Below are 11,612 nucleotides of genomic sequence, written 5' to 3' on the forward strand. Positions count from 1 at the left end.
CCTCAGTCCCTTCTTTTTTTTTCTTTTTTAATTTTAGAGGTACTGCTCTACAGCATGGCTACAAAACACGGGGAAAGCCAACAGCTCTGATAGGTGACACCTGCTGGATTTGCCAATGTTTGTTAAGAAAATGGGTTGATTTAAACCTATCGCAAAGCAAACCTGTGGAATATAATGTTAGAAAGGGACGTGAAGATGTGCATTATGCAACTGAGGTGCGGCTCCTGTAAGCTTTATCAGAGGAAGAGCACTACAAACTGCCAAACAGAGATGCACATTTTGAGAACGTGCCCTAGGAGTACACACGGGAAGCTTTCCTTTCAGTTAATCTTTCCTCTTTACCCAGAGGCACCCGCGGCTTCGAAAATCCTAAATAATGCAGAAGCAAGCGTGTGAAGTTATTTCACAGCCTGGCTAATCTCGCTGCGTGTACAAGTCTAAAAATTGCACTTCCATGTGGTAAACCGACAAATTCAACTGAAGCCCAAATTATAGGGTTAGTGATCACCGTGGTGTCAAGCAAACCGTAAGCTCTCTGCTGAAGTGTACTTTTGCGATTTGTAGCTTCACGTTCTCAAAGCAGCATGTTATACGTCTTTGTTAAGCCAGGCAGAGAGCGAGGCTCGGTGTTTCTGCTGCATTTCTTTCGAGCTTCCTCAGCGTGCTACCGTATTTTTAGTAGTTTTGTTTCCCTGTGGTGATGTTGCCAGTGACATCACGTCACTTCATCTTTTCACTGTGATAGTGTCACCCCGTCTTAATGTGCAACCTTTCCCCTTTGATAGTGCCAAATGGGATCTTTAAATAGAGCGGGGGGGCTGCGTATGGTATGAAGGGTTGGCGAGCTGAGAACAAGTACAGCATGTCATGGAGACTAAATAAATATAGAGTGAGGTGAACATAGGCGTCAGGCAACATGGGAACGCTGCGGTTAAATTATATTGCAAATGTATACTTATGTTACAGTGTAGAAATTACATACAAAAATATAACACAAATAAGTTTGTACACAAAGAAGGTGCAGTGCCCTCAGAAACTGGTTTTGTCCCCCCCTTTCAAATACTAAACATACCACCGTACATATATATTATTTATGGTATAAACTAGGGTTCGTGACCTTCAGATGCATGGGAAAATGTGTCAACATTTTAAAAAAGCTGAAGAGTAGTCAAAGGAGTAGGAGAAAGGTTCTCTGGAGCCAAGAGCCAAGTCATGTGTTCAGAATACAAAAAAAAAAAAAAAGGGGCAAAGCGTTTTACGGGTTTGCACTTTTGCTGGGCCCTCAACATGGTGTAGGTTTGAATAACTCATGAAGGTGAAGATGTAGTTTGTACCATCTCAAGACTTTTAAATCACTAAGGAGAGCGAACACAATACAAAATGCACACATTTGTAAAGAAACATAACTCTTACAGAGCTGTAAATGGGTGAGAAGTTGAAAGTACAAAAGAGAAGTTGTGGGGCAACATCAGAAACTACCTTTTAGGAAAAGCGATACAAGCAACGAAGTCTCATCACAAGCAATGGTGATAAAAAAGTAAATGATGTCAAGAAGCCTCAGGCCGGACCCTGGACAAACAGTCCTCAGTAAAAATACTGCCAAGGTGGAGACCGCATAGGGTAAGAAAAGTAAGAATTATCAGAGAAAATATCAGTGCATGGGACTGGAGTATATTTCACCACCGTCGAACTGTACCGTAAAAAAATTACACATGTGCCTTGACAGACTTAAATCACTAACAGAAGGCTCAGTAGTGCAATCAACCTCATGCCATAGAGAAACGTGACTTGCAAACATAAGGAAGGTATTTCTTTACCTGCACATGTCCGCGAAAGCCTGGAAATTCAGCTTTTTGATCTTTTTCTCGCTCATCCAGTAGCCAACCCTTTTTCCTTTTAGAAAGGTCTGCATTTTCGATCAGTTACGAGACTTACAAAAATATGGATGTTGGGGGAACAACAACAAAAAACTAATACTGATGAACGGTCCTGCTTGGAGAACCGATGTGTCCTCCAAGTTACCGGTAAAATGCAAAATCCACCTTTAGCACGTGATAAGAAGATTTCCTAAAGCAAAAGAACAAGAGAAAACAGATATCAGAACAGTAAAGGCCACATTTCCTAGAAAGTTGTTAATCCGAACTACGAAACAGAACAAAGTTCACGTAATACTGGAATATTACCAGAATACCCACAAGAATCATACAATGCAGCTGGGGGTTAAAGAGTCCAGGAGACCTGTCTGCGCTGGGCTGAGAAGGCCTGCCCAGTGCAGAGCTGTCACATTCACAAAAGGAGGCGCTAGGTCCTGGGATACCTTACTTTGTCTGGTCAACTAATAATACATGCAACTCTTGTTGTAAACGAGAAACTCAGAGACCAACCTTAGCGGTTGCACCAGGATCAGACTAGATCTCTGGTCTCTCCTGTTGTGCTCAGTCTCTCTCAGATGCGGAAGTGGAGAACCCTTAGGCATGTAGCTGCGAAATAGCTAAACTGTTGAGTACAGCCCCCTCGGAGAACAGGGTTTAATTCGTGAGTGATACAAATCAGGACTTCAACTCTTCGTTTTTGAAAATGACATGTAAATTGTGCTCTGGCGACACCTATAAAAGGTGGCAGTTCCACAATCAGCGTTATATCGAATAAATACATTCCCGACGATCGGGAGTACATAAAATTGCGTCCCCATTCATCCACTGAAACGTTCTCCCATAATAAGCAAGCAACTAACACGAAGCACCTGCTCTCAAGTATAAACTCTCTCATCTGGCCGTTCACGCCCTTCTCCCAACCTATCCTGAGCTGTGAGATTTGTACATGCAACGCTCCTAGAAGCGGCAATTGCTCTCAGAGATGAAATCTTCTCTCCCCTCCGTTTTTGAACAGTCTCTTATCCCGGACCCGGTGACAGCGAGTCTGTGCATGCACTTGCTTAATGAGACTTGTCTGTGGACGTTTTCTGTCAGGACTCTGTTTACTTGCGCACAGGGACAGGTATATGAAGCAACTCTACTGAGTTTTATCTCTTAAAATCGGAACCCGCAGCATTCTCTGCAGCTCAGGGCCGGTCTACCCTATAGGGCAGCGACCGGCGAGCTGGTCTGACGGGTCAGCGTGTGGGCCTATTTTAGTCTGTTTCAGAGCCCGATCTATGGTCTCCTGCGCCGGTGTTTACTATTAATTTCCAAGCGAATAATTCCCTGCAGCAAGCTCAAATCAGTTCAGTTTTCCATACATCGTAAACACATACAGATTGTCTTCGCAAGTTCAAAACTGCCCCAATTTGCAAATATTGCCCATTGCTTTTAATTATCTGACTCACTAATAGGGGACGCCTATGGGCCTATTTTCTGTATCTGTCTCAGCCAGGTCTAACACATAAACACCAGTATTGCCACACAAGCAAGCAAGCAAGCAAGCAATGACTCTTCCTGAGTAGCAGCAGCAGTAAGAAATGTCTGCCCCCTTGCAGAAGCAGGAGCCGGCCACTAGAAGCTCTGCCGGATCGTAGCAGCAACAGGTCCTGGTTATTTCAAGTAACAGCCCCTGGCGCTGCAAACGGCTTATTTGGCAGAGGCGATACCAGTGCAAGTCTAGCCTCCCCTGGTACTGACAGCAGAGTTTCTGCCGACATGGCAGCTGAGCCTAGCAGCTTCGGCGAGATTTGGGAGCAGCAGACAGTTATTAGCTGAAGCCAGTGACAATGGCAGCAACAACAGGGTATATTAATGTCACCAGTAACCAGGAGTGTATATTCAGGGGCAGTCACCGAAACACCATATGAAATGGACATTTAAGTCGGGTCATGTGGTTCTGTCATGTGTCACTTGGGATCTGTTATGCTCAAGATAAAATTACTTGCCCTGCCCACTAGTAGAATGTAGGCTACTGCGTCTATCTCCCAACTAAAGAAACGTATTTTTGTTGGCATATTAAAATACACACCTTTTAACCTTGACCTACAGACCTGGGTTCTAGGCCTGGTTTCGGTACATGACCAAAAAATAGTCTTAGAAGTAAACCAACGGTTTTAATTGGGCCGGGTCCCTCTGGATCTCAGGCCCAGCAGTAATTAAAAGCGGACTAAGAAACAAGTCCCCAGTGGGCCCTATACTGATATCCTTAACTTTAAAGGCAAAATCACAGATCGATTTCTCCACAATAACTGTCAAAAACATTCAAATAATCCACGTCATTTATACAGCCCCTGTTAACATTTTACATGTTTTAATCAATCATGCATTCCAATGGAGCATTTGTTTTTTCTATGATTCTGGGTTTCTGTATTTTTTCTTGCAACATATGACTCTTATGTAGTTCATAATGTAAAATGAGTCGCCTCAAGTTGTCTAGTAGAGTTCAGGTTTGGGTGGGTGTTTTTAATTGGCTACGATTGAGAGTACTGGAGTTGAGGATAAAAGGAGTGCGAGTTTCTCACAGTTCCTGTAAGAGGGTCATAAAGGTGGTCAGAATATAAATATTCATCCAATCATTGGCGCACAGAACAACGGTCACATGTTCCAATTGTTATTGTCATTCCTTGGGAAACTGTGCAAAGGAAGTACAAATTTGACAGAATATTGACAAGGTGAAAATAAAAGAAAATGGATCGCTTACAGGTGAGTGGGTGCATGGTTTGAGAGAGAGAAGAAGATGCAAGGAGGTACGTACACAAACAGTGAAAAGCGTGTGCAGAAGAAAAAAATGAGGTGTGAGAACCTCGGATGTAGAATTTCAGAAAGATGTGTGGAGAAAAAGGGTGAACATGTCCAAAACAGAGACTGAAGGGGGAAATGGTGTGAAAAGATCAGGAGTGACTACAATACTGAAGGCCTCTACCCCTCCAAAGACCTCAGTAATGTTGATTTACAGTCTCGTGTTTTCAGAATTTAAACATTTCCAGTTCTAATTATTTGCAACAAAACAATGTTTTAACTTATTTGTTTGACATGGTTAACAAGCCTTGGCGAGGCCCGTATGTCTGGCTTGTTTTAGGGAGATCTCGGTCATTGTGCGATATATCTGAATGCAGTAACAGAAAGCTGAGAGTAAACAAAACGTTTGGCTGAAGTGGGAATCACAGGACTCTATTTCATAGCACATCCTTAATTTCACAGACCCTGAAGCTTGAAAAGGCTTTTTGGTTAATCTTCATTGACTACGCCACTTTTAGAGCCCCCCCCCCAACCTTTTTCATACATTTTAAAGCCCTAAATCGCTGTACCTCAAACTGTTAAAACGTGTAATGAAAAGGTGATCATACAGTGTGCTATAAATGTCCCTATAGCTAGGGGCGATATCATTATCATCGTCTATTTTTTGTAATCTGGTTTTTAGCCAGTCCAACATATTTAACACTCTTCCATGTATTGCTCCAGCCTGAGATGTTCTTGCCGACATAAACAAGCCCTCTGTGTACCTCTGCACTCCTGTTTAGAAATTAGATTCATAACATATCAAATATACAACTTGAAATAAAAAGATACCCTGTTACAGACACACCCACACGCGTTACAATGGCTGCAGCAGATACTCGTTCCCTTAAGTTTTCTCGTTCAAACCGGAGGATAAAAACAGCCGGTCATGCTTTCAACTCATCGTTTCTAAAGATCTATATACAATTCACACAGACCTCAAAGCGTGAATATATATCCGAAGGGCTTAACTTGACCCGGTGTTTTCTGGTGCTCGGCACCCCACTTAATTTTCAAAACGGGTACTTATGACAGTCTGCTACACGGTGGCACCGTTTGTCTGATTTAGAGAGAAGCACAAAAACAGTTGTTTATCCCTTAATATGCATTAAAAATGACCAACACCCGCCCCAAGCTATTTTGATAGGTGTAGGGGCCTGGAGGATTCTGGGCTGTCAAACGTGAAGGAGTGTGGCACTTAGTAGTTGTGTTGGTACTGTCATTGGCAGCGCTGGCAGGGTAGAGCACGCTATAGTGGCATCCTGATAAGGGTCCTGGCACTTTTTTTTTTTTACAAATTAAGAACTGGCTTCAATCTGTACTCTTAAAAAAAATTGTCCTTTCGCACTGAAACCCTCCCTAGCACATCATCTCCAGCCGGGTACACTGCGGAAAGTGACAGGAAATCTGCCCCTCCAGGCAGTTACTCCGGTACTGACAGACGACACAGGTGCAAACAGCATCACGTATTCACCGAGCCCTGGTCCCAGGAGCAGAACCCTGGTATCGGTAGACACCACTAGCCGGCCTTGTACTGGCAACAACCCTTCTTACCGGCGCCAGCACATTCTACCAAGCGATCTAAACAGTACACTCCACCTTCCTCACTGTTACTGCCATGCTTTTAAGCCACCACTGCTCATTCAAGCCCACTTCCTGCTCACCTGTGGCAATGCGCGTGGATGCAGGTCCCCAGCGAAAGCTGCTGCAGCCCCGGGTACTGGCAGCACCCAGCGGCAGCGGCTCTCAGGGATGCACGCCTCCTCCCTCCTCTCACCAGCGGGCTGCTGCTGTTCCCCTTCCTGCTGCTTTGCTCTTGACAGTGCCTCTCCGGTTCTCTCCCCCCTCTCGCAAGGCCTGGGAGGGGCCGAGCCGCGCTCCCTCCCTGCTCAGAGGACACACCCTCCCGGGCCCGGGGAGGATATCTTGAAGCTGCGCGGATCTTTTAGAAAACTGGGACATATAATTTGAGCCTACCTCCCTCTCAACACATAATTGACGATTTCATGAAGTAAAATGCAGAACATCACCTATCAAGTTTTCAGTGCCATTTTCAACACATCGTTTTCGCATGTTTTACTTTTATGCCTGTAGTAATATCACTTTGGGAAAGTGATAACAGTATGTGCAAAATGAAAGGGTTATTTATACAGAGTTCGCACTAGACGATCGTACAAATACAGGCGCAAAAAGATTGCTATAGAGAATAACCGAGAGGATAGTGAATCCAGCAACCTTTGGTTTCCACAGTAGGGAAGCGCGATCCATGTCCTCTTTCTACTTCTATGTATTGAGAGGATGTATTCCAGTCCTTCTTCGATCTCAGCGGCAGCCACCTTTTAGATTTGTCCTCTTTCTATGGCCATGTGCTAACGCCTCAGTCTATTAGGAAGGTTGAGAGCATGCCCACGCCTTTTTTTTCCCCATCTTGTGTGTTTTTCCACATAGTGCTACATCGTGTTGAAGGAGTGGCGTTTTCAGGCAGGAGATAGCTAAATTAAAGCCACTTTTGGCTTCAGAAATAGGGGGACTTCCACCAGAATCGTAACTTTTTGCATATATGGTTTAGTAGCAGTGCCATACAGTCTATCAGTACCCAGAGTAGTGTTTTAGGTCGAATATGGCAGCGCAAAAGCGCTCCTTTTCTGATGTGTTGGTATGTATCTGGGCCCATTAGGTCCCCTGGACGTAACGGTTACGTCCTGCACAGCACTGCTCGAGTGACCGAGACTTAACCGTTAAGTCCAGATGGGGGCCCACAGGGTAAGCACTAGCGCTCCCCCGGGGGCCTGGCACCCCCCTCCCCTGGGCAGGGATGGATGGGGAATCGTTTCTCCTTCCACTCCCGACCCCCCGTGGCGTCTGATGATCGCGCGCTGACCTCATCAAAGGCTGCCCCCACCACACTGCGGATCGGGGGAGAAATGCAAAAGCATTTCTCCTCCGATCACGTGGAGGAGACGAGAGAGGCATGAAAGGAGAGGAAAGGCCTTTCCTCTCCTTTCATGTCTCTCTCTGCATTTCTGCTGCGGATCGCAATGCGATCCGGCATCAGAAATGCCACTAGACACTAGGGCATTTTTTTTGTTTTTGTTTATGTCATATGGGGAGCGGCCCCTTGGGCAAGGGCCGCTCCCAGGGGGATAATTAATTTTTAAGCCATTTTTACCATCCTTGGGGGCGGATCGGCCTATTATAATTAGGCCGATCTGCTCCCGGGGGGCAGAAACCCTGGACACCAGGGATATATATTTTTTATGTTTACTTTTTTTTGTATATATGGGGAGCGACCCTTTAGTCAAGGGTCACCCTCCTGGCGGGCAAATTGTATTTAGGCCATTTCTGCTCCCCTTGGAGGCAGATCGTCCTATTTTTATTAGGCCAATTTGCTCCAAGGGGGGGCAGAAATCACTAGACACCAGGGATTTTTTTTGTTAGTTTCATGTGAGGGGAGCGACCCCTTAGGCAAGGGTTGCTCTCCTGGGGGGGGCAAATTTGGTGTAGGCCATTTCTGGCCCCCTTGGGGACAGATCAGCCTATTGTAATAAGGCTGAGCTGCCCCCAGGGGGTAGGTGAAGCAAAAAAACCCTAGACACCAGGGATTTTTTTTTTTTTTTTTATAAGTGGGGAGCGACCCCTTAGGCAAGGGTCGCTCCCTTGGGGGGCAAATTGTCTTTAGGCCATTTCTGCCCCCTTGGGGGCAGATAGGCCTATTTCTGTTAGGCCAATCTGCCCCCAAGGGGGGGCAGAAACCATTAGACACCAGGTATTATTATACTTTTGTGTCAATTTCACACAAGGGGAGCAACACCTAAGGCAAGGGTCGTTCCCCTGGGAGGCAAATTTATTTTAGGTCATTTCTGCAGATCGCCCTATTTTTTTTAGGCCGATCTGCCCCCAAGGGGGGCAGAAACCACTAGGCACCAGGGACTTTTTTGCAGCAATTTCACGCAAGGGGAGCAACCCCTTAGGCAAGGGTCGCTCCCCGGGGGGGGGGGGGAGGGGGCAAATTTATTTTAGGCCATTTCTGCTCCCCTTAGGGGCAGATTGGCCTATTTCTATTAGACCGATCTTCCCCCGGGGAGGGGGGGGGGGCAGAAACCACTCAGGCATCAGGTATTGGTGTGTGTGAATGTGTGTGTTTTGTTTGGTGGGGTGGCCCCTTGGGCAAGGGTCACGTCCCCATGGGGGGCACATTACTGTTGGTCATATCTGCCCCCCCACCCGGAGGCAGATCTATTTTTGTAAGGCCCATCAGTCCCCAAGGGTGGCAGAAAGCCCACCAGAGACCAGGGAATATTTCTTTCCAAAATACGAGGATACCCCAACCCCAAATAAATGGGGCCAAAGTTGTTCTACCCACTGGTGGGCAGATGGGGCAATTACCCCCAATCCACTCCTGGGGGGGACGGGACAGGAAAGATACTAAATGGCAAGGAATTGAAAAAAAAAATAGTGGGATGGTGGCTACCAGCCAGTATGGGCCTGGTTATGCCCCCACCCCCACTGAAGGGGGTAACAGTCTTTCAGCTCTCCCTCCGCACACTAAAACATCTTATCTCACGGCATGCAAGAAGACATTTGACATTTGATTATTTTGGGTTTTGGTTTTACATTTGGGCCATTAGAGCTTGGCTAAATCTCAAAATTGTCCCACTTGTAATGGTGAGGACTGCACTTTTTGGACCTTGTGACGCTGCCATGTAGAAAAAATCCACAAAACCTAGACACATCTGAAAACTAAACAACTGGGTGATTCCAGGGTGGTGTGCTTCACATGCACCCCACACCATTTTCTTAACCATAATGCCCTGCAAACCTCCAAGTTTCCTGGAAATCACACATTTTACCCACATTTTTGTGATGGAGCCTTCTGGAATCTGCAGGAATCCACAAAATTCCTACCACCCAGCATTGTCTAATCTATACCAATACAAATTCTGCTGCACTTGTCAGCCTAAATTTTTTTTTTTTCAAACTGCCCTTTTGGACCCGCTGTGGTTCCCCCTAAATTTCAACATTTTTTTGTCTCTTCTCTGTCACAGGCACTTGGCCCACCTACACAAGTGAGGTATCATTTTTACCGGGAGACTGAGAGGAACCCTGGGTGGTAGGACATTTGTCCCAGTGCAGTGATCTCACACAGAAATGTGGGAAAATGTGATTTTTTAGCTACATTTTAGGTTTGCTGAGGATTCTGGGTAAGAAAACATTGGGGGGGGATCCAAGCAAGTTTTCAGAAACTAGCCTAGATGGCTGCTGAGCCCAGGACCAAAAACGCAGGTGCCCCTCCCCCTGCAAAAAACAAATAGTTTTGTATTTGATAACTTTGGTGTGTCCAGATAGAGTTTTGGGGCATTTCCTTCGCAGGTACTAGGCCTACCCACACAAATGAGGTACCATTGTTATCAGGAGACTTGGGGGATCGCTGCATGGAAGGAAATTTGTGGCTCCTCTCAGATTTAAGAACTTTGTGTCACCGAAATGTGAGGAAAAAGTGTTTTTTTAGCCAAATGTTGAGGTTTGCAAAGGATTCTGGGTAACAGAACCTGGTCAGAGCCCCACAGGTCACCACATCTTGGATTCCCCTAGGTGTCTAGTTTTCAAAATGCGCAGGGTTGGTAGGTTTCCCTAAGTGCCAGGTGAGCTCGAGCCCAAAATCTACAGCTAGGCACTTTGTAAAAAACAGCTCTGTTTTCTTTGGGAGAATGTGATGTGTCCACGTTGTGTTTTGGGGCATTTCCTGTCGCAAGTGATAGGCCTACCCACACAAGTGAGGTATCATTTTGATCAGGAGACTTGGGGAAACGCTGGGTAGAAGGAAATTTGTGGCTCCTCTCAGATTCCAGAATTCTCTGTCACCGAAATGTGAGGAAAAAGTGTTTTATTTTTCCAAAATCTGAGGTTTGCAAAGGATTCTGGGTAACAGAACCAGGTGAGAGCCCCACAAGTCACCCCATCTTGGATTCCCCTAGGTGTCTAGTTTCCAAAAATGCGCAGGTTTGATAGGTTTCCTTAGGTGCCGGCTGAGCTAGAGGCCAAAATCCACAGCTAGGCACTTTGCAAAAAACAGGTCTGTTTTCTTTGGGAGAATGTGATGTGTTCACGTTGTGTTTTGGGGGTTTTCCTGTCGCGGGCGCTAGGCCTACCCATACAAGTGAAGTACCGTTTTTATCGGAGACTTGGGGGAATGCTGGGTGGAAGGAACTTTGTGGCTCCTCTCAGATTCCAGAACTTTCTATCACCGAAATGTGAGGAAAAAGTGTTTTTTTGGCCAAATTGTGAGGTTTGTAGAGGATTCTGGGTTACAGAACCTAGTGAGAGCCCCACAAGTCACCTCATCGTGGATTCCTCTGTGTGTCTAGTTTTAAAAAAATGCACAGGTTTGGTAGTCTATGTTGCGTTTCCTGTCGTGGGCATTAGGCTTAGCCACGCAAGTGAGGTACCATTTTTATGGGGAGACTTGGGGAAACACAGAATAGCAGAACAAGTGTTATTGTCCCTTGTGTGTCTCTAAATTCTTTCCTTCCAAATGTAAGAACATGTGTAAAAAAGACGTCTATTTGAGAAAGGCCCTCTAATTCACATGCTAGTATGGGGACCCCAGAATTCAGAGATGTGAAAATAACCACTGTTCTCAACACCTTATCTTGTGCCCATTTTGGAAATACAAAGGTTTTCTTGATACCTATTTTTCACCAAATGAATGGCTGTATACCCAGTATAGAATGAAAACCCATTGCAAGGTGAAGCTCATTTATTGTCTCTGGGTACCCAGGGTTCTTGATGAACCTACAAGCCCTATATATTCTGACAACCGGAAGAGTCCAGCAGACCTAAAGGTATATTGCTTTAATAAAATCTGGCATTGCAGTAAAAAGTACAGAGTAAAACGTGAGGAAAAATGTCTGTTCT

General features: G+C 45.5%; 1 protein-coding gene across 1 annotated transcript in view; it reads right to left on the reverse strand.

The window, feature by feature from the left end:
• The window catches only part of ITPK1 (inositol-tetrakisphosphate 1-kinase), a 480,681-nt gene extending 473,706 nt beyond the window's left edge, over window positions 1-6,975 (reverse strand). Inside the window, exons 1-2 of the mRNA XM_069208217.1 lie at window positions 6,362-6,975; window positions 1,818-2,067 (exon numbers count right to left, since the gene is read on the reverse strand). Of these exons, the coding sequence (XP_069064318.1) occupies window positions 1,818-1,912 (95 nt within the window). The 5' untranslated portion in view covers window positions 1,913-2,067; window positions 6,362-6,975. The remainder of the gene's footprint in view (window positions 1-1,817; window positions 2,068-6,361) is intronic.
• Between the last annotated feature and the right edge of the window lie 4,637 nt (window positions 6,976-11,612).

The sequence above is a fragment of the Pleurodeles waltl genome, chromosome 9, assembly GCF_031143425.1.
Source record: "Pleurodeles waltl isolate 20211129_DDA chromosome 9, aPleWal1.hap1.20221129, whole genome shotgun sequence".
Taxonomy (NCBI): Eukaryota; Metazoa; Chordata; class Amphibia; order Caudata; family Salamandridae; genus Pleurodeles; species Pleurodeles waltl.